General features: G+C 40.8%; 1 protein-coding gene across 3 annotated transcripts; it reads left to right on the top strand.

Annotated features, from left to right (window-relative positions):
• The first annotated feature begins 5,164 nt into the window (after nucleotides 1-5,164).
• cep20 (centrosomal protein 20) lies at nucleotides 5,165-23,188 on the top strand. 3 transcript variants are annotated; one of them, XM_039775572.1, is made up of 5 exons: nucleotides 5,165-5,271; nucleotides 10,856-11,053; nucleotides 14,893-14,977; nucleotides 15,095-15,231; nucleotides 22,822-23,188. In XM_039775572.1, the coding sequence occupies exons 1-5, from the start codon at nucleotides 5,244-5,246 to the stop codon at nucleotides 22,827-22,829; spliced, it is 456 nt and encodes a 151-aa protein (XP_039631506.1). In that variant the 5' UTR covers nucleotides 5,165-5,243; the 3' UTR covers nucleotides 22,830-23,188. The 3 variants fall into 3 exon arrangements, with proteins under 3 accessions (XP_039631506.1, XP_039631504.1, XP_039631505.1); XM_039775570.1 differs by lacking the exon at nucleotides 22,822-23,188 and adding an exon at nucleotides 19,101-19,521; XM_039775571.1 differs by lacking the exons at nucleotides 10,856-11,053; nucleotides 22,822-23,188 and adding an exon at nucleotides 19,101-20,208 and having other exon boundaries at nucleotides 5,168-5,271.
• Nucleotides 23,189-23,648: the final 460 nt, after the last annotated feature.

Raw genomic sequence — 23,648 nt, 5'->3', positions numbered from 1 at the left:
GTTCCACGTCGCTGGTTACAACAACCTAACAAGTTGAGTCTTCTAATGCTCCTCAAACACATCCAGGGAGTCAACAGTTCGAATGGAGGTGAGACACACAGGAAAAGAGTCTGGATTGAAGATTGATGCCACGCAGAGATGGCATCACCAGACATCTTTCATCAGCAGACCTGAGTGTCTCAAGTGTCTTCATATCCACTCACTGACCACTTTATTAGGTACACCTTGCCTAGTACCAGGTTGGACCCACTTTTGCCTTCAGAACTGGCATAATTCTTAGTGGTGTCGATTCATCATGGTGCTGGAAACATTCCTCAAGGTCCGTATTGACATGATAGCATCGTGCAGTTCTGCAGATATGCCAGCTGCACATCTGTGATGTGAATCTCCCGTTCCACCACATCCTAAAGATGCTCTATAGCATGTGGTGACTGTGAAGGCCAATTGAGTCCAGTGAACTCATTGTCATGTTCAAGACACCAGTTGGAGATGATTTGAACTTTGTGACATCCTGCTGGAAGCAGTCATTGGAAAATGGGCACACTTCGGTCATAAAGTGATGGACATGGTCAGCAACGATACTCAGGTCGGTTGTGGCATTTAAATGATGCTCAGTTGGTATTAAGGGGCCCAAAGTTTGCCAAGAAAATATCCTCCACACCATTAGACCACCACCAGCTAGTGCTTATTGGATTTTGCTTGTGCATTGTGTCTTGGGATTTGTTCACCTTGGATTGCCTTTTAAGCAACTTCTTTTTGCCCTTCTTAATACCTCTATTGTATTGTAATCCTCCAAAAATTTGATTTCGAGATTTTGATGAATCTCGACGTTTAAGACCTCCCTTAGTCTTATTTACTTTTTTTTTTTTTTTTATTCATTTTATTACAATCCATACAAAGCAATCAAGTTTTTACAAAAAGAAGAATTGAGTTAACAACAGATCAATCCCCACCCCTGAGAGAGAGAGCAAGCCAAACGGCGTAAAATTTAAGGCTTGTAAACATACCTACATTAATAAATTCTCTGTGCTTTATAAACTTATTTTAAAATATTACTGATTAGATCCTGCCATGTTTTGAAAAAAGTCTGTACGGATCCTCTAACTGAGTATTTGATTTTTTCCAATTTCAAATAATATAACACATCGGTTTCCCACTGACTTAAAAGAGGAGAGTTTGGGTTCTTCCAGTTTATCAGAATAAGTCTGCATGCCAAGAGTGTAGTGAATGCAATCACAATTTGTTTATCTTTCTCCACTTTAAGCCCCTCTGGAAGAACCCCAAACACAGCTGTTAATGGGTTAGGAGGGATTGTGAGTCCAAGGCTGTCTGAAAGGTAATTCAAAATGTATTATTTATTTACTTTCTCGTAGGTACAGTATCATAATCGTTTAAAAATTCAACCATGAGATTTTGACGAATCTCAATGTTTTAGACTTCCCTAAGTCTTATTTACTTTCTTGTAGGTAATGTATTATAATCATCCAAAAATTCGACCTCGAGATTTTGACGAATCTTGTTGTTTTACACCTCCCTGAGTCCGATTTATTTTCTTGTAGGTAAAGTATTGTAATTGTCCAAAAATTCCATTACGAGATTTTCATGAATCTCAATGTTTTAGGCCTCCCTGAGTCCAATTTACTTTCTCGTAGGGAAAGTATTGTAATCGTCTAAAAATTCAACCTCGAGATTTTGACAGATCTCAATGTTTTACACCTCCCTGAGTCCGATTTATTTTCTTGTAGGTAAAGTATTGTAATCGTCCAAAAATTCCATTACAAGATTTTCATGACTCTCGATGATTAAGACCTCCCTTAGTCTTATTTACTTTCTCGTAGGTAATGTATTATAATCATCCAAAAATTCTACCTCGAGATTTTGACAAATCTCAATGTTTTACACCTCCCTTAGTCTTATTTACTTTCTTGTAGGTAATGTATTGTAATCGTCCAAAAATTCGATTTCAAGATTTTGATGAATCTCAATGTTTTAGACCTCCCAACTCCGAAAGTACCATTTTTGGAATTATGTCTGTGTGTGTGTGTGTGTATGTAAATATGATAACTTGAGTATGCTTTCAATTAGTTCAACCAAATTTTGCATACAAGTATTTGATACAAAATGTAGATTTCTATCAACTTTTAGGCTATTTCCACTAACCGGAAGTGGTACTTTACCTTTTATTCATGCAACTGCAGAGTCCAATTTGTTCAACTTTACTTTAATAATAATTGTTCAATATATTATTCATTTGATTTGATTTGTTGTTGATGATTCTTTAATGTACATAATATAAAAATATAATCCATTGTCTTGTGGTTTACTCCTCAAATATTCATCCCCATATCTGAGTATGCGAGAAAGTTGAGGGGAGACCACTCCCGATTGTTTTTATTTTGATATATTTTCTATTTTGTTAATCAATATTCTCCATTTATTATTATTACATCATTTGACTTGTCTTTACAAAACAAGCATTGTCAGCTGTCACCCTTGGGAGGCATTGTTGAGTTATATTTTAGGGCTTTGTTTGCATTTTGAACTATTAAAGCTAGCTGCCCAGTTTGGGGGGGCCTGCTATGGCACACAGGGAAGGCCCCTGAGTTGCTCTATGGCCATTTTGGGGGCCTCAAACCACTTTTCTTCCCACTTTTGTGTCTCCAAATCACAAGCAGGAGGGTTTGCTATTGTCAAACTGTTCCTTTTGTTCTTATGTAACTCATTTAGGCCCACAAGAAAATAAATTCAGCAAACACTGAAGCTTTAGCAGCAAAGAAGGAGGGGAAGGGATACTTAAAAATCCATCTTAAATGAAATTCGATTAACTCCTGAAATGCATATGGAAGGAACTCATTCCAAGAATATGTTGCCCCCAGACAAGTATTTAAAGCTGATTAAATGTTTGAAAGAGAAGGTTTAACCAAACACAAGCCAGATATCTGGGGCTCACGGATTTAAACAATACACTACGCTTGGTATTTTATTACTTAACAGATTAGCCGACTGGCCGACTGCCAACACTCTTTCCCGTTGCTGCACTTTCCAAGTTTTTTTTTTTTTTCTTTTAATTGCCTAGCTGTGAAAACTCGGTTTGCGTGACTAGTGAGAGAAATCTGATCCCATGCACCAATAAGTCTACATATTTGTTTTGAAACAAAGGTACTAGTTGATAGGTTGGTGACTTACAAAGGGGGCTGGTCTCTCCAAATTCAACATTTACTGGATAAGTCATTGTATCCAATCTTTTTTTATATAACCTTTTAATGAGATCTTTAAAAAAAGAAGCGCGCATACACCGTCTAACAAAAGAGAAAGGGAGAACGTGCTTTGCTTCGTTACAGATAATTACATTCTGTCTCTCTTCAGTTCTGATGCACGTCTGGTGCTTAAATCGGCACAACAACAACTTCGTTTTCGTATAGCGTTCTTCACTGAGTGCTGGCGCAGAGCAATTACAACAATTAAACTACAAGTATACATTAAATGCAGAACTATTACACAGAAAAATACAAATATTGATACAGGTATGGAACCTGCTGTAACAAACTCTGAAAACAACTGAGACACAGGCAGTCACGGGTTCAAACAGAGGCTTTTATTATAAAAATACCTCACAAAATGTTTCTCCCATGTCACATAAGACTGCCCAGCAGATCATCGGCTGTTCTTTACCCTCTCTGGATGAACTGTATGGCTCTCACTGCCTCAGGAAAGTGGAAAACATCTTAAAAGACTCCTCACACCCTCACATGGTACTTCCTGTCTTGCTAAGTGGTTGCGAGACATGGATGCTATCCAGTGACCTGAGACGAAGACTGGACTCCTTTGGTGCTGTGTCTCTCCGGAAAATCCTTGGGTACCGTTGGTTTGACTTTGTGTTGCCCAGGAGTCCCGAATGAGGCACATGACCTGCATTGTGATGGAGTGTCAGTTACGGCACTACGGCCATGTGGCGTGATTACCCGAGGGGACCTGAGTGAGTGGACCAGGCCAAGGCCACCATTGGGGGTCATGAGGTTACTGGAAAGGGGTGTGTGGTGCCCCCGATATCTGTGCAAAAGGACGAGGGTCCAAGTCTTTAGAGTCCTGGTGCTTCCTGTTTGTGAGACATTGACACTATCCAGTGACCTGAGACGAAGACTGGACTCCTTTGGTACTGTGTCTCTCCAGAAAATCCTTGGGTCCCGCTTGTTTGACTTTGTGTTGCCCAGGAGTCCCGAATGAGGCACATGACCTGCATTGTGAGGGAGTATCATTTACGGCACTACAGCCACGTGGTGCATTCCCCTGAGGGTGATCTGGCTTGCAGGATCCTCATTGCTGGGGACCCGAGTGGCTGGACCAGGCCAAGGGGTCGCCCACGTAACACCTGGCTGGGGCAGATAGAGGTTCATTTCCGGAGGGTGGGACTGGACCACGTATCTGCCTGGGGGGTTGACAATCGGGATCCCAAGTTGTTTGGTTGTGTAGTGGGTGCGGCAACGTGCTGTACCAGTGCATGCCCCCCAATTTGACTTGACTTGTTAGTAGGATTTACTGGTTTGTATACTAGCTGTAGGTGCACTTAAAAGGTGAATTAGTGTTAAGTGTACAAAAATCATTTTCAAAAACCGATGTCGTTTTCTCTTCTTTGCTTGTTATAAAACGTTTCAGACAAGCCTCTGGCACTGAAATTTGTGCTCCCCTTTAGCATTCAGTGTTTTCGGAATTTCGATAGAATTGGGGGAACAAACTGTAAACAAAAGAAGTGGAGAGAAAATAGCAAAGGAAACTCAAGCAAAAACACGAATATTGCAGAGTTTATTAGAATAAGAGAATAACAAAGGACGGCAAGGTAAACAATCAGATCAAACACAAGTATGAAGAACACGTGCTGATGGTGAGATTGGTTTGAATAAAAGCCCTCAGTCACGAGGGATATGCCCTTAAACATCCTTCGGGACCAACACTCTGTGTTTTCATTTGTTCGTTTTTCAGGGTGGAGCTCCGTAACCCCAGCAACAGCCTCCATCACCTGGCTTGCACAGAATGTGTTTCCAATCCTCCCGGATTTGCCATTTCTCCAGCGTGCCTTGTTTGACGTGTCTTGTTTCTAAAACGCCCCGCCTCCTTATGGCGTCATCGGAGAGGCCGGAACCGGAAGGAGAGGTGAGTAAGGCGGGTTTTTCCGTTATTTACAACTGTGGTTGACTCCACGCAGTGCCAGTTGCTCGCGTCTGTGCCGTCCGCGTAGTTCTGCTTCCATGGCGACTATCGCCGAGCTGAAGGCCGGTGAGTTGTAGTTTTTAAGCTTTAAATTTCTTCTTCTTTAAAACTTTAATTTTGAAATGTGTTTGTTTGTCTTTCATGTAATGACTTGCCGACGCGACCACATTACAGCCCAAGATTGACAATTCGTGACGTTTACGCGATCCTCTCAGAAATCATTGTATGCTGGAGCACGTTATTTTAGTGAGGTTTTAAACACTAACGCTTATTTACAAGTTTTAGGTGACCTTTTGAGCCATCGTACGGTCCAACAGTAAGTTTTAAAAGATAATCCCTTTTATCTCGTACGTTAATACACTTTGTTCTTCTTGCTTTTCTGTCTTCAGACTGTTTTGTTTGTTAAAACTCCTTTAAACAAGTTTAACAGTTTTATTTTCAAGTGCCACCTGATATATGACGATGGTATTCTTGTGGTTTTTAATTCTACTATTCTCTGTTTTTGGCTTCCTTACACCGAGCATATTTGATGCCGTGTTTTGTCTGCGCCTTACAACGGATTGTGATGGCAAAGTGCATTCCTGTTATGTCGGCATTAAACCTTACCGTAATATATATGAAAGTTAGACCTAAATACACGTGTATTTCTATATATTTAGTGCAATCGGAAAGTATTCAGACACCCTGTGCACATTTGGTTATGTTGCTGCCTTATGCTAAAATCATTTAAATTCGTCATTTTTCTATTGCATCAAGCAGCATTTAATAATACATTTTATTCCAGCACTGGCACCAGCCCATTGTAGTGGCCTATTTTTGCATACTCCGCGTTCACAAAAAGGTTAATATGGAGCTACCAGGTAATCTAATCCAGAGCTTCTCAAACTCGGTCCTGGGGGGGACCCCTGTGGCTGCAGGTTTTTGTTCCAACCAGATTCCTAATCAGTGATCTCATTTAATTAGATGGTATTATTTATCTTTTATTCTACATTCAGAAAAGCACAGCAGCATGATTTTTACATTTATAAGAAACTTAGAAATATTTCTGTTTTTGCTGTGGATTTAAATGCTTAACTCTGTTTTTATTATATTTTGCCCTTTCTCGGTGCAGTTTGCTCCCTTCATTGAATCTTAATAATAATTAAAAACAAGCAGAGCAGAAACCCAAGCAAACAACACTCAATCGCGAAAGGCTGCAACTACTTTAGCGTCAGCCCCACAAAGTAGTAAATAATGGATTAATTAAACAATTAAAACACCTAGAAAAGTAGAATAATAATCAAGATGAAAATACTGTTTAAAAAGAAAAAAATACATACAACTGCTTAGTACATTTTAATACTTTTTTTTTTTTTCACCAAACTTAGTTTTCTAATTTGTATATTGTTCCCAAAACATGGAATCTGGGCAGCAACAGTTCACTTAATTAGCCCAGGAGTCCAATTAAAAACAGAGGCTGGTTGGAACAAAAACCTGCAGCCACAGGGGTCCCCCAGAACCGAGTTTGAGAACCCCTGATCTAATCTGCACATCTTTATGACGCTGTGAGGAAAACCAGTGCAGAAAATGTGCAGTCGCCACACAGACAGTGTTCTACAGTCATGGCCGAAATTATCGGCACCCCTGGAATTTTCCCAGAAAATGCACCATTCTCTTTTGGTATACACTTATTTCCTTTACGTGCATTGGAACAGCACAAAAAAACAAGAGAAAAAAAAGCCAAATCTGACATCATTTCACACAAAACTCAAAAACCTGGCTGGACAAAATTATTGGCTCCCTCAACTTAATATTTAGTCGCACGCCCTTTGGAAAAAATAACTGAAATCCAGCGCTTCCTATAACCATCGCCAAGCTTGTTACGCCTCTCAACTGGAATTTCTGACCCCTGTTCTTTTGCAAACTGCTCAAGGTCTCTCAGATTTGAAGGGCGTCTTCTCCCAACAGCAATTTTGAGATCTCTCCATAAGTGTTCAATCGGATTTAGATCCGGACTCATTGCTGGCCACTTCAGAACTCTCCAGCGCTTTGTCTTCAACCATTTCTGGGTGCTTTTAGAGGCATGTTTGGGGTCATTGTCCTGCTGGAACACCCATGACCTCTGACGCAGACCCAGCTTTCTGACATTGCGCCCCAATATCTTTTGGTAGTCTTCAGATTTCATGATGCATTGCACACAGTCAAGGCATCCAGTGCCAGAGGCAGCAAAACATCCCCAAAACCTCTTCAAACCTCCACCATGTTTGACTGGAGCTACTGTGTTGTTCTGTTCTTCGTAGGCCTCATTCCGTTTTCTGTAAACAGTAGAATGATGAGCTTTACCAAAAAGCCCTACCTTGGTCTCATCTGTCCACAAGACGTTCACCCAGAAGGATTTTAGTAAACTCCAGTCTGGCTTTTTTATGTTTCTGTGTCAGCAGTGGGGTCCTCCTTGCTCTCCTGCCATAGCATTTCATTTTGTTCAGATGTCGATGGATAGTTTGAGCTGACACTGTTGCACCCTGAGTCTGCAGAACAGCTTGAACATATTCTGAAGTTGATTCGTTTATCCACCAGTCGGACTCTCCTTCGTTGCAGTCTTTTATCAGTTGTTCTCTTCCGTCCACGTCCAGGGAGATTAGCTACAGTGCCATGTGTTGTGAACTTCTTGATTATTTAACGCACAGTGGTCAAAGGAACATGAAGATCTCTGGAGATGGACTGGTAGCCTTGAGATTGGGGATATTTTTCCAGAATTTTTGTTCTCAAGTCCTCCGACAATTCTCTGCTCTTCTTTCTGTTCTCCATGCTTAGTGTGGCCCACTCAGACACACAACACAAAGGTTCAGTCAACTTGTCTCCATCTTAACTGGCTTCAGGTTTTGATTGCTATGTTGCCAGCACAGGCGAGTTCAAACGAGCATCACATGCTTGAAATTAAACGATTTGCCCACAAGGTGCCAATAAGTTTGTCTGGCCCAGTTTTTGGAGTTCTGTGTGAAATGATGTCAGGTTTGGCTTTTTTTCTGTTTTTTTGTGTTGTTCCAGTGCACATAAAGGAAATAAACATGTGGATACCAAAAAGTTTGGAATTGCAACAGTTTTCTGGGAGAAATGGGAGCATTTTCTGGGAAAATCCCAGGGGTGCCGATAATTTTGCCCATGACTGTATTGTATGATTTGAACCTAGGATGCTGGGTTCGTCAGGTTGGTAGTGTTACCCACAATGTCACTGTTTTGATTCGGGAAAATGGTTCAAGGGATTAGAACATAAGTAGGCAAAGAATCAGAGAGAAGAGGTCCAATACTTCTATTTTATTTACTTAATCAACTATAATAATCAAACACATACAATGCAGACATACAAAACAAAACAATACTTACAGACATATAAAAAGACACAGAGCCATCATCCCAGACCAGTAGACTGAGGGGGCCCACTTGTCAGTCTTGTCAGAGGACCAACTCATTTGCCTTTCAAATGCCGGGCGGTGCGCGCTGTCCCCACGGTTGAGCCTCCAAAGAAACTGAGGGCGAAACCTTCCCTTATATACTAATTGAGCGTCCTTGCCCAAAGCGGCTTACGTGCAAGCAGTGTATACAGAAGTGATTAGTTTCAGCACACACACCTTTCCACGGGACGCGGTGTTGTTTTGCACTTGGTCCTGGAGACGGCATCTGGTACCAAACGGCACACAAAAATAGTGAAGCCCCTCGAAGTGAAAAACAAGTCAGCATAACCTTGGCTGTATCTTTAGAACATTCCCGGCTGTTTCTCCCAAAACATTAGTAATGCAGCTGGGTTTCGCGCTGAGCGACCAACGCCCATCTGCTCTCTTGATCCCCCCCTCTCTTTAGAAAAATCCTTCCATTACAGTCACTCTTCTTGTTAAAATAAAGGCTGGCTAATTTGAGTAGTTAAAGGACAAAGTGGTACAACCAGACAATCCAATCATAACGGGCCAAAAAAAGAAACGGCATCAGTCGCACGAGTGCCTCTATGAGTGCTCACATTACCTGCCTCAATTAAGATGCTAGTGTTAACTCTTCTGAAAAGCACACAAAGCAATGGCTTCACACAGAAATAAACATAAAATGTCTGTTGCAGCATGCCATGGCCACCACTTTGCCAGGAATGCTGCTCTGATCTCTTACCAGATGTCCGTGCCATTTTTGTTGTTGTTTGCTCCTCGCGTGAGTGCAAGGAGTCTCCGTCAAACCAATGAAGCGATCTATCCTACTAGCAAAGAGAGTCCAACTAAAACATAACGTTTCTTTTTGTCACCGTTTACTGTTTAGTACCACTGTCAACCCCTCCTTTTGACAAAAGTCGACATCCACCCTGAAAGACTTAATGGAAAAGGCAATGAACGTATACTTGGGGGATGTCTTATTGTATTGATTTGCTGATTCCCCACCACGTAGTGCCAAGAATACTACAAAGTGAGAATGGATAGGTGGATTATATTTATATGAAGCTTGTTGAAATGCAGGGAAGTGGAAGAACGCTAAAATTGAATTGATTTCAGAGAGGATTTTAGAATTGGAGGCTTTTGAGCTTAAGTTCGGTGTGTCTTATAAGGTGGTATTAAGGTGACGTGTGGTGTTCCCAAAGACAGAAGAAAAGGCAACAGATTTGAGCCATTCTGTGACTTCTTCAGCTTTCTAATTTAACTGTTTTTCAGTTTTTTGCCAATCGGGATCCCGAGTTGTTTGGTCGTGTAGTGGGTGCGGCAACGTGCTGTACCAGTGCCTGCTGCCCGACTTGACTTGACTTGTTCGTAGGATTTACTGGTTTGTATACTAGCTGTAGGTGCACTTAAAAGGTGAATTAGCGTTAAGTGTACAAAACTATTTTTTTCAATCGAATCGCTTTTGTTTTCGCTTCTTTGCTCGTTATAAAACGTTTCAGACAAGCCTCTGGCGCTGAAATTTGTGCTCCCCTTTAGCATTCTGTGTTTTCGGAATTCCAATACAATTAGGGGAGCAAGCTGTAAAGAAAAGGGTTGAAGTAAAGAGAAAATAGCAAAGGAAACTCAAGCAAAAACACGAATATTGCAAGAGTTTATTATAATAAGAGAATAACAAAGGACGGCAAGGTAAACAATCGGATCAAACACAAGTAAGGAGAACACGTGCTGATGGTGAGACTGGTTAGAAGCCCTCAGTCACAAGGGATTTGCCCCGAAACATCCTTCGGGACCAACACTCTGAATACTACAAAGTGAGTATAGATAGATGGATATTTATATGAAGCTTGTTAAATTGCAGGGAAGTGGAAATACACTAAAATTGAATCGATTTCAAGAGAGGATTTTAGAATTGGAGGCTTTTGAGCTTAAGGTCGGAGTGTCTTATAAGGTGGTATTAAGGTGACGTGTGGTGTTCCCAAAAACAGAAGAAAAGGCAACAGATTTGAGCCATTCTGTGACTTCCGCTTTCTAATTTAACTGTTTTTCAGTTATTTCAGAAAATGGATAGATTTGAGCATGAGTGTAACTCGCCTACTGCATGAAAATACCATGTGCTTAAAAATCTTGTGGCATAACAAAAGGATATTGTTAGTTTCGGTCCTCTTTCTTTTGACTTTGAGTGGCTAATCAGTTTGCCAGGTTGAAGAAATGTACATGTATCGAAATAATCTCTGTTTCATTTCTTGTTTCCTGCATAGCCTTGAAGGAGACGCTGGATTCAAGAGGAGTATTAGGCCAGCTGAAGGCCCGTATCAGAGCTGAGGTGTTCAATGCCCTTGATGACCAAAGTGAATCAAAGCCCCCTCTGACTCACGAGAACCTTCTTGTCAATGAGCTTATACGAGAGTATTTGGAGTTTAACAAATACAGATACACGGCGTCTGTGCTGACGGCAGGTATGGGATGAGCTGGCTGGTTCACTTTAGAAAATGAAATACTAAATTCACATTTATGGGTTTTAATGTTCTGTAGCAAAATGGATTGCATGTACCGTGGGTATAAAAGAGAATCTCCCTCCCCCCTTTGAAATATTCACATTTTTTTTTTTGCTTTACAGCCTTAAATGAAAACACACACACAAAATATTTCTTCCCAGCTTTACTTATTCAATGCAAACTCTAACATCCAAGTGAAAGATATCACAGCTACAGTTCAGAAAAATGATACAAAATCAAAAACGAGACATACTGAGGTTAGTAAAGGATCACCCCCCCGCATATCAATGTCATTTTGTTGACCCACCTTTTGCTTTAATGATAGCTTTCAGTCCGTTGGGATTCTTCTCTATCAGCTTTGCACATTTAGATTCAGTAATATTTACCCGCTCTTCTTAACAGAACTGTTCATGTTCGCTCAGATTGGATGGCGAGTGTTGGTTGTCTGCTATCCTCAACTCTTTCCGCAGATTATCAGTGTGATTTCGGTCTGGGCTCTGAGTGGCCACACCAGGACATTCACCTTTTTCTCCTTCAGTCACCTTGTGGTCAATTTTGCTGTGTGCTTTGGGTCGTTTGTCGTGTTGAAAGGTGAATATTTTGCCCATCTTCAACTTTCTGGCATTGGGTAGCAGGTTTTCCTCAAGTATTTTGCCCCATCCATTTTTCCTTCTACCCTAACGAGATCCCCAGGACCCCCCACAACAGGATGCTGCCCCCTCCATGCTGTACTGTAGGTGTGGTGTGTTGTGAATGGTGAGCTGCATTGGTGGACCGTCTGGTATTGAGGCCAAATAGATTGTTTCTGGTCTCAACTGAACGGAAGACCTTTTCCATTTGGCATCAGAATCTTCAAGGTGCATTCTGGGAAAGCTAAAAACAAGCCTTCATGTGGCCTTTCTTGAAGTGTGACCCTCACGAACAAGCCACAATGGTGGAGCGCTTGTGAAATTGTTGTCGCCTTCACACCATTAATGACCAATCTTTGCCATCAAATCCATTGGCCTCTTGGTAGCCTCTCTTTCCAGTTTCCTCCTTGCTCTTCCATCCAGTTTGGAGGGTCCAGGAAGGGTCCCAGTAGTACCAAACATTTCTTTATGATGGACTTTACTGAGCTACTTGGGATTGATAAAGCCTTTTGGATTTTTTGTCTCCATCCTGCCTTACGTCTGTCCACAACTCTGTCCCTGAGATCTTCTGAAAGTGGCCTGCCACCCATAGTCAGTTGTGTGCTGTTTAGTGGCACTGCCAAGGAAGGAAATGAATGCTTCACTAATCACACTCATTACAGTTGATCGCTAGTGGAAGGAAGCCAGTAACCACAATGGGAATGGTGGGCACTGACACCTGATTGAGTTTAGGAGGGGGATCCTTTATTAATCTCAGGATTTCTTGTGTTTTTTTTTTTATTTTTTTATAATTCTTCTGAATTGGAGCTGTGATATCTTTCACTTGGATGTTAGAGATGGCATTGAGTTAGAAAAGCTGGAAAAAATATTGGTTTGTGTGTTTACATTTAAGGCTGTAAAGCAAAAAAAATGGGAATATTTCGATGGACGGATTCTTTTCTATACCCGCTGTATGTCCATGAATACTGTATTTATTTGTAATTTTTCCTTGCATGGTGGCCAGCTGAAAAGCAAAAGTACATTAATGTGAAATTGATACACAGTGCAGCAGGGTACAAAGTAAAATATTCCATTACAATCCAACATGATGTGAAGTCCAGGGGTGTTCAGTGTTGATGCGTATTGCGGGGTTTTGAGGACGGACAGAGTACTGTGGTATATAAATGGTCTCTCGGACTGATAGTTTTACACTGTTGGTATTGAAATGCAGCATTTTAAACTTGTGCTCAGTGGTATTTACAGGCGTTAGTCACTCAATCATTGTTAAATACTCCACACAAGTTTTCAGATTGCTTTATGCTTTGTGTTTTATGTAAAATGAACTTTTGTTTAAGTAAATACCTCCAAGTTAAAGCCTCTAGCAAGGCATCTGAATTTAAAGTTCACCCACTTACCTTGCATCCTTTGAGAGGCAAACAAACAAACAAGCAGGCTGTCTACATCACAGGGAAAGGGAGTAAGTAAGAAAAGGGAGGAAAAATTGTATTTCTATAACACATGTAAAACAATTGAAGTTGACCACAGTGCTGTCTCTATTTATATGAAGTCCAACGTCTGTCTGTCTGTCCGCTTTACATGAGAGAAATACTTCACAGATTTGGAAGTGCTGCCAGATGTTAATTGTGGGGCACCTGCTATGTGTTCCGTGTGTGCTATAAGAGATGCCGCCTCACTCCATTCGGGGAGCCGGAGTCGGGTGGAAGAGGACTGAGCTTGCAAAGGGAGGAGCGAAGGTGGCAGAAGGAAGTCCAAAGAAATGTATTATATTGGTGATTAGTGCACTGTGTTTGTGTTGTGCAGAGTGCAGAAGAATAAACTCTACTTAACAGATTATCTTCGATTGGCATTACCCACACACCACTAGATTGGTTCAGATCCTACCTGTCAGGCCACACTCAGTTCATTCAGCTTAAAACTTTCACATCCCAACCAACCGTTGCAGGCCTCATCTCTTTATTATTTACCTCCTTCCGCTTGGAAATATCTTTCATTAGATATAGCTTTAAGTTTCACTGTTATGCTGATGACACCCAGCTCCATTTCACTAGCAAACCTACTTTTTCCTTTCCAACCTCCTCGCTTATTGATTGCATAGCAGAAATCAAATCCTGGTTTTCTTCAAATTTTCTTAAATTTAAATAACAAGTGACAAAACTGAGGTTCTCCTCATTGGTACAAAATCCACATTAACCAAAACTGATGGTTTTTCCTTTGTTATTGATGATTCCTCTGTCTCCCCTTCCCCACAGGTGTCATCCTTGACAGTACTTTATCTTTTCAGTCCCACATCAGTAACATCTCCCAGACTCCACATATCCACCTGCGTAACTTAAATAGATAGATAGTTTATTAATCCCAAGGGGAAATTCACAAATTTATTTTAATCGTATTTACCCATCCGTCACTCCCCACACCACTGCTATCCTCGTTAATAGTCTTGTCACTTCTCGTCTCGATTATTGCAATTCCCTTTTCTTTCTCACAAATCTCTTTATAAGCTTCAACTGGTCCAAAATTCAGCTGCCCGTCCGCATCATTACTAGAACCCCCTCTATTCACCATATCACTCCAATCTTGGCAGCAGCTTCACTGGCTTCCAGTTCAGTTCCGCATTCAATTTAAAATTCTTCTGTTAACTTTTAAGGCTCTCCACAACCTCGTCTCTCCATATCTGTCTGACCTCCTCCATGTTGCCATTCCCTCCCGTACCCTTAGATCCTCTTCCTCCATCCACTTGACTGTCCCCTTCATCCGTCTTACCACATTCAGTTGCTCTGCTCCCCAGCTCTGGAACTCTCTACCATCTGAGCTTAGAAGTATTGAATCTTTTTCACTTTTCAAATCTAAACTTAAAGCTCATTTGTTTAAGACTGCTTTTTCTCTTTAATTACAATTGATCTGATTTAAATTTTTGTATTTTAGTTTTGTTTATAATGTGTGTTTTTTATCTATTGTTCGGTTTCCTTGAGTGTTTATAAAGGCGCCTACAAATAAATAAAATGTATTATTATTATTATTATTATAAATGTGTGTGTTTGGGGACATTCAGTGTCTGCCTGTCTGTGTCCGGGTCTGAATATACCACAAGTTTTAAACTTTTCCTTGAACTATTTTTGAAGAGTACTTGCATGGCCGTTACACTCACTGTTGCTTTTTTTTTTATCATTGCAGAGTCTGGCCAACCTGAGGTGCCCCTTGACAGACAGTTTATTTTAAACGAGCTAAATGTCACTGAAGATGCCAGTGCCAGATCAGTGTATGTAAAAATAATGTTCAAATTATTTTTATTCTTTTGGTGGTGCTATTCTTCCACAGTGAAACTGGGTGTTAAAGATCAGCAAATACACTTATTATATAATCTGTGTCTCCATAGACCACTCCTTTATGGAATGCTTGCCCATTTCCTCCAAGAAAAGGGTGAGCGAGGAAACAGAATATTACTCCGAGGACCATATTTGCCAGCTACCAGGGAGAATGCGTTGCGCAAGCCAACTGAGAAGAAGCGGGATGGTGAGTCGGGATGCTTGCAGGGTCGAGTCAGAGCAGTGGTGGATGTATGAAATGGAGGCCCACTATCCACGTAGCATACTAAAAACACCACTCCCTTTCAAATCAGTACAGAAGCCAGTCTTTCAATACCCTACTTTAGAAACGCGCAATGCAATTAAGAGTTACTAATATTGCACGTTTGACCAACATAATAGCAATGCTATACAGCAGGATCTTTACACTGCTGAACATTCGATTCCTCAGATATTGTATTGCGTATGTACACTTGTTACAGTATTTATAAATGTTTTAATGAAAGTTTAGTTTAATCCACAATGGTTTATTTCCACCAACTTATATAGCATCCAAATGAATTAAAGCCTACAATCAAATTAGGTCAAAAAAGGCTCATGTTCAAAAATAACTGAATTACAAGATTTATTAGCCCAGTCATCATGTTAAGTATAGATAATTATTCTGGAATTTGTCTAAATATTTAGTTAACTCATTAAAGAGGACTTTCCTATATAAAGTTTAAAAACCTTATCAATTTGACCTTAATCATACAGCTAATTGTAGCTCAACTTTATCAGTTCTCACCAGTCTGTAGGTTAGGAGCGGGCACTGATACAGCACATTGCTGCACCCACCACATGACAATCCAACTCAGGACCCCAGATTAAGACCCCACCCAGTGCAGCCATGCAACGGGTGACACCTCGGCACCACACTAGTTCAGAAGGAATGGAACCAGTGTGAGGTTTTTTAATGGTGGCTGGAGTGCCACTTCTGCCACCAACCCCGACATTTTCCCTGCAGGTTGGATGGCCTACAATTGCAGGTTAAGGGCCTAGCTCAAGGGCCCAACAAAGTAAAGTCACTTTTGGCGTTTATGGGATTCGAACCGGCAACCTTCCAATTGCCGGTGCAAATCCCTAGCCTCAGAGCCACCACTTCGCCCACCAGTCTGGAGAACATCCTAAAATCATTTTAAATTCCTCAATTTACTTAAGAATTGAAGTCTACCATCAGAGAAAATTTAAGACCACAGTAATTATACCTAGATTTGGCCATGTGACAGATGATTCCATATTGACGTAACGAAACTCCATACATAGATACATGAAAGAAACGGGACTAGCACATCCAGGGAGTTCTGTACATCATGTTGGTGTGTCTGCCTTGGTAAAGTGGGCGGAGTGGTGGCTCTGAGGCTAAGGATCTGCGCTGGTATCCTGAAGGTTGCCGGTTCAAATTCCCGCCACTGCCAAAAGAGATCCTACTCTGCTGGGCCCTTGAGCAAGACCCTTAACCTGCAATTTCTTCAGGGTCGCTGTACAATGACTGACCTGGCGCTCAGACCCCAAGGGGTATGTGAAAACTAACAAATTCCTAATGCAAGAAATTGTAGAAGGCGAAATAAAGACCAAAAAAAAAAAAAGTGCCATCTCTGAAGAGGAGCTAAATCCAGCCAGGGCCGCATGCTCCCAGCTAATGTGTCCATTTAGAATTGCAGTTATACTTGAAGAAATACAGGGTGGCCCACATTTATGTACCGCATATACTCGCGGATAAGTTGGAACTTGATTTTATCATATAATTTCCAGTATTTTATAATGCCAGTTGTGTAAGTCAAATGCGCAAAATGCTAACGCCCGCCCACCTGAGAGAGTAACCACGGAGCACGCAGCCTTTTCTTTTCTATGTATTGTGCCTATGTGACCACACGGTAATACCCAAACTATTCTGAAGCGACGTTTGCACTGTTTTTGTGTTTTTTTTTTGTTTTGTATCTCACACTCTCATACACCTTTATCGTAAGAGCATCCCTTATCTACGATGGAGCGTTTGATCAGAAGAAAATATGAAGCTGGTTTTAAATGGAAAGTCATTGAAGTGGTGAATGAAATTGGTAACTGCACTGCTGCCGTAAAATTCGATGTGTCTGAGAAACTGGTGTGAGATTGGAGGAGGCAAGAAGATGACATTTACAAGCACGCATACAGTTCAGTCATTTCTCATTTGTGTGAATGCTATCGTCGGACACAGTTTGTGTAGAGAGAAACAAATGATATTCACTCACGGGCAGTTCTATGTTGCGTTGTCATGATATAATTACAAACATGGAATCAAAATTCAATGTGATATTCACGCAAAGGTAAAAGCGAAAAGAGATTGCAATATATGGACATAGGTGATATGACAGAAGTATGTGGCTTTTGTTCAGATTTAAACTTTAAGTCTGAGACTTTAAGATCATCTAATTCGTGTTGCCAACAGAGAAAAACAGTGTTTCTTCCCAATGAAAAGCCGTAACCGCGAGAATTAAAAGATTTGTTGTTTGGTGAAAATGAAATCCACATATGTGAGCGGCAGAGACGCAAAGTTGTTGGTGCGTAGCGCAGGCAGGGGGGTTGGCGAGCGAAGCCCCCTAGTACACATAAATATGGGCCACCCTATATGTCCCTCTTGGTAACCACAGTCAGGGGTGTCCATCTCCGGTCCTGGAGGGCCGGAGTGGCTGCAGGTTTTCATTCTAACCCTTTTCCTAATCAGTGACCCGTTTTCATTTTAATAGTCCTGTTTTTAAGGATTCAGTCCTCTGAATTGATTTGTTTTGTTCATTAAATGGCAGCCAAACAGAAATGAGATGTGAAACGAGCCAACAGATGACCAGCTAAATTGGAACGTCAAACTCCAGCCAATTTCACTCCAACCAGTTTCTTAATGAGAAGCCAATTCTTGCTGTTAATTAAAGCCATTATTGAATATCATGATTTGTTGCTACTCTTATTCTACCACAGCAGACTGTTGATGTTCTATTTTTTTCTAAGACCACCGTCAAGATATTTTGGTGACCTGAGCAGACCAACATGACCAAGACCTTCACCTTTCTTTATTTTCAGGTGAGCCGGTCATTTGGCAGCTCGTTTTGTGTCTCGTTATTGTTTGGCTGCTCATTAAGGAAAAGGGAACAACTAAGGGGTCCGAGTCACGTCAATTAAAACTAAGGCAAAACAAGTTAATCGGCAGGAGAAACGGCCCACTGATTGAGAATATGGTTTGAATGAAAACCTGCAGCCCACTAGGACCGGATTTGGACACCCCTGGTGTAGGTCCTAAGACAAGAAACCTATGGTACCAAAGAAAGGATACGTCTAACTTGCTTTTTAACTACTGCATTTACTGTTCTACACAAACAACTCTATACTAAGTGGGCATGAGATTCAACATTTTTTCTCAGCCATCCCTATAAACCACATGGGGTAAGGAACATATTAAGATATTTTTGGGTGGAGTGTTGCTTTAAGCAAACAAACGTATATAAATCGATTGGCTAATAATACGTTCAGTGGTTGAAGAAACCCAAATGTGTACGAGCCATTTAGATCAACCCAGTGAACCATATTGCAATGAAAAGATGGAATCATAGAATGGTAGGCCATGGTGATCTTTTTACTGAATAACATCTTACAATATCAAAAAATGTAAGTGAAAACAATCACGGGTAACTGATGTCGCTTAATCCACACTTCAGGTAATTTTTTTCCTCCCCTTTTGGACTCTAATGCAGCCTTCTATAGTGCTCTGGCAGTCAGGCACCCTTTCACTTCCTAAACTGCTTCTCCGGAACTATCTAAACCAGACTGTTCTTGGTTTTTCTGTCCTGGTTGTAAGTTATTCAAGAGGATCTCGGATTTTCCCACCAGTACACTGCAAGTCACTAAATGGAGTCTCCAATCTGTGGACTGTGCTTAATAAAACTCCAGCAGGAGGGAGACCAGGAAGAAGCCTCTTCACAGTTGCTGTGTATTCTCAAGTTCCTGCTTTACAAAGAGGCGAGCTGTACCAATAATAATCATTCCATTTTCTTTTTGTTTACACTTCAGTTATCAGAGAATCTTCCAGAAAACACAAACAAAGACATGCTTCGTGTACTGCGGGTGTTACCAGAAAATACAGGCCAACCCCTGGCCTAGTTTCTGCCAGATCTTCCTCTAGGAGGTCTACAGTTTCAGACGGCCAACGGCGTAAATTTTTAGAAGAGGAACAAATCGAAAGTCCAAGTGATAAAATGAATGGCCCCTATAAAATATTTTTGAGTGGACATTTTTATCGCACTTAAATGCCTAAACCAGCAGAACGTTTGAGTGTGACTGCAGTTGAAGAGAGAGCTGAAAGGAAAAGAGAATTATGAAGCCAATTCGGTATTGACCCATGAGTGAAATGAGCTACCAAGAAACCATTTAAAAAAATAAAAGGGGACAGGTGAGGACAGGCTGGGCTCCAAGCAGCTAAGACTCGAGGAGTTTGTAGCAATCAGGTAATCAAACCATCCCATTGCTCTGACTGGTGATCAACATGTGCTAAATAGATTTCTTATCTTGTCCATTAGAGATGTTTGAGAACGTTTTGTTTAAATTCACTAAGATGTGAAAGTGGCTGACACTTCATGTGAAAGATAGGATGGAAATTCATGGCTTAATATGTGAAGTTCACCGAATGGTCTATCGGTAACAAAAGAGGGTAAATCCATCAATCCATCTCTCCCTCCGTCTTCCAAACCCTTTTTATTCTGTACAGAATCGTGGGAAGCATAGGGTGCAAGGCAGGAACAATCTCTGGAAAGGGTGCCAGTTCATCTCACACACACACACACACACACACACTTGATTTATTTATGTACGTATAGTTAAAGGAAACACAGAGAGACCAAGATTAAGGTTTGGGGTTTCCGTTCCCATATACTGTAAAGCACTCTGAAAGACAGCAATACGGTCAGTCATGGGTTACACAAAAGACAACCAGTAGGGAGAACACGGACATTTTTATGAGGTGGGGATGGAAGTGGGAATGCTGTAAAACGAGACGCTGAGGGTCTTGGGATAGTGGTGACATCATCGGTGAAGGACTGGAGGAAGCAAAGGAACCCAGCAGCGGCCTGGATGTCTGCGTAGAGCAGGGGTCCTCAATCGCAGTCCTGGAGGGCCGCAATGGCTGCAGGTTTTTGTTCTAACCCGGTTGCTTAATTAGAAAGCAATTCTTGCCAATAATTTAATTTCATGGTTTGCTAGTGCTTTAACTCTGCTATGTCAGGTTATTCTCATATCCTAGATGTTCTTCCCCTTTCTAAGGATATCATCCAAATAATTTGAAGGCTAAAATGGGGGAGTAATTCTCAGTCCTTCACTTTTTTCTCTTCATTTTCCTTCCAAATATTTAATTAAACCAAATAGTGCAGATAAATACACACAGGTGTAAATGGTAACAAACTAAATAGAGAAATGCTGGTCTCTCTTGTCATTTGCATGTTATTGCTAATTGGGAGCAATTAAAAACCAAGAATACAGCTGTTAAAGACTAAAATAAGCAATAAGGGCTCAAAATTTTAACAAGCAAGTCAACTAAAGTGAAGCAGAAGTGTTACCCTCCAGTGGCCCTCCAGGACTGTGACTGAGGACTGGAGACAAATTCAAGGTGTTTTCTCATCTCTCCTGTTAAAAAAACGAGAGAGCGGTTAACACCTCGTCGCAGTCCCCTGTCTTGTGGCTTCGCGTTGCTCCCTAGTCGCTCATGTGTGACAGTATGTATGTAAGCATGCGTATTGATACGCATTTAACCAATTTGCTGTGTAACCGATCAACGTTTTTGCCATTCATTTGTTTGACTTCATCGTTCCTCGGTGCCTCCTTTGTGATGAAATTCTCCATTAAGATTTGGACATAATATGTCTTCTTTAATTGGGAGCTTAAAGTGAGGAAAACATAAAAATTTATAAGAGCTGAGAGAGCAGGAACTGTGTCTGAGAAAAGCATTCACACGAATGAGAAGTGAGATGACCGCTGGTGTGGGCCGTGAACCGGAAATGATTTAGAAGAGGATGGGACTTGAAAAAGTCGTCTCTTGAAAAAAGTCTCGTCTCAGGATTTTTTTATATAATAGCGAGATCTGTCTATTTATGTAGAGTGCCTTTTCTAGCTATCTGTCTATCATATAGTGCCTTTCACTCTATCTATGCTGAGCAAAGTGCTGTACAATAAAAACCCAACATATAGCACACAATAATCAAAAGGTAAAGGAAACTGAAACAAAGAATTTCATAATTAAAAAAGTGCACAGATAGTCAACATCTCACACAGGGTCAAAGGTCAGGGAGTAAAAGTGCATTTTTTAAATAAGATTTAAAGACAGCAAGTGAAGGAGCCTGCCTAAAGTGCAACGGCAAATCGTTCCAGAGTTATGGAGCTGCAACTGAAAAAGCCCGATCACCTCGGAGTTTGCATTGTATCTCAACAACAACAACAACATTTATTTATATAGCACATTTTCATACAAACAGTAGCTCAAAGTGCTTTACATATTAAAGAATAGAAAAATGAAAGACATAATTATAAAAAATAAATCAACATTAACATCGAATAAGAGTAAGGTTCAATGGCCAGGGGACAGAAAAACAAAAACTCCAGACGGCTGGAGAAAAATAAAATCTGTAGGGATTCCAGACCATGATACCGCCCAGTCCCCTCTGGGCATTCTACCTAACATAAATGAAACAGTCCTCTTTGGATTTAGGATTCTCACGGAAGGGCTTGATGATGATGATGGTCACGTAGACTTCTGCCTTTTAATCCGTCCATCATTGTTGGAGCATCATGAAGCTTTGAGTAGGTGGAGGTGGCGCAGGCCACCACCACAAAGAAACCGGAAAACGAAACAGAAAAGAGAGTTGGGGTCAGTACCGATTTTAGAGCCACCATGAATAGTTGTTATGATGAATAGAACATACAGAGTATCAGGATTAAGTTAAATTACGATTAAAATGAAGTTATAAAAAGGCCATGTTAAAGTAATGTGTTTTCAGCAGTGTTTTAAACTGCTCTACTGTATCAGCCTGGCGAATTCCTATTGGCAGGCTATTCCAGATTTTAGGTGCATAACAGCAGAAGGCCGCCTCACCACTTCTTTTAAGTTTTGTTCTTGGAATTCTAAGGAGACACTCATTTGAGGATCTGAGGTTACGATTTGGAATATAAGGTGTCAGACATTCCGATATATAAGATGGGGCGAGATTATTTAAGGCTTTATAAACCATAAGCAGAATTTTAAAGTCAATTCTGAATGACACAGGTAACCAGTGTAGTGACGCTAAGACTGGTGTGATGTGTTCTGATTTTCTTTTCCTAGTTAGGATTCTAGCAGCTGCATTCTGCACTAGTTGCAAACGATTTATATCTTTTTTGGGTAGTCCAGAAAAAGATACGTGTATCTCAGGAACACGTAAAAGCATCTGGTTTGCTGACTTGAGAGAGCGAGACGGTACAAAAGGGTGCAGCAGTTCCGACAAATAAACTGGGGCACAACCATTAAAGGATTTAAAAACAAATACATGGATCTTAAATGGAAACGAAAATGAGCTGGAAGCCAAAATTGGGGTAAAGTGCTCAATGTGTTTTCTTGTTTTTACTTTTTCAATCCCATGGTGCAACATAAGATTGCTGACAGGTGGAATATATGGCTGGAACTGACTTTTGTCATTAGGGTTTCTAACTCTGTTGCTTTGTTCATATATATATATATATATATTTTTTTTCTTTTCATTTCTGTTTGCAGATGACTAGAGACCATGCTGGATCAAATACCAGAGAGCTGCAAAATTATGGAGGTAGATGTTAGAAAATGAGAAGGTGGATTTGACAGTTCTGTGCATTTTTGCCGTCCTCTGCCTTTGAATCAGATTTTAATTGCACTTTTAATGTTGGATATTCTGGACGAGATGAGCGCTACATCTCTTGGCGGATTTTACATTGAGCTTTTACTAGTTTTGTAAGTCAATTTCTTAATTTAATTTGATCTCTGTGCCCAGCTTCTAAAAAGGTTTTGGGCTTCAGAGTAAACATTAACAAAATCTTATGGATTTGTACAGGTTTTTGTAATATAATTTTATTAAAAAAAAAAAAAAGAAAAGCTTGTTAGTGAAGAGGATTACTTGTATTCTGCTTTGTGTGTTGTATTTACCCTATTTTTTTGGGGGGGAGTTTTTTCTTGTCAACTTAGGGGGTCAAGGCTGGGGGTCCATCGAAAAAAACAGGTCCTCCGAAAGCTCATTTGAGGCACTTCTTGTGTGATTTTATTTTGGGGCCGTACAAGAAATGCAAACTAATTCCTAATGAGTTTGCGCACAGTTTGTTTGAGGAACTTTCAGATTTGGGTACGACTGCCAATCCTAATGTGATGTGGGAGACCTTCCATGACAAGACCCTGAAGGTTGCTGAGGGTTGTGTTGGTGTTAGTGGTGTTCCCAGAAGGAGGTGTTTCATCTCGCAGGGCACCCCGGATATCATCGGCTCAAAGGCAACTCTGGTCTGTACTGGGAACTCAGAAGGACGGCTGTGAGGCTCTGAGGGCAGATAAAGAGGCGTTTGTTAGAGGAATCTCTG

The sequence above is a fragment of the Polypterus senegalus genome, chromosome 13, assembly GCF_016835505.1.
Source record: "Polypterus senegalus isolate Bchr_013 chromosome 13, ASM1683550v1, whole genome shotgun sequence".
Taxonomy (NCBI): Eukaryota; Metazoa; Chordata; class Cladistia; order Polypteriformes; family Polypteridae; genus Polypterus; species Polypterus senegalus.
Note: the sequence above shows the minus strand (reverse complement) of the source record. Positions and strands in the feature narration are given on the sequence as shown.

Coding starts and splice junctions, on each gene's coding strand:
- cep20 (XM_039775570.1), top strand. CDS start 5,244: ATGGCGACTATCGCCGAGCTGAAGGCCG. Junction 5,272..10,855: donor TATCGCCGAGCTGAAGGCCG/GTGAGTTGTAGT, acceptor TTTCCTGCATAG/CCTTGAAGGAGACGCTGGAT. Junction 14,978..15,094: donor GATGCCAGTGCCAGATCAGT/GTATGTAAAAAT, acceptor GTGTCTCCATAG/ACCACTCCTTTATGGAATGC.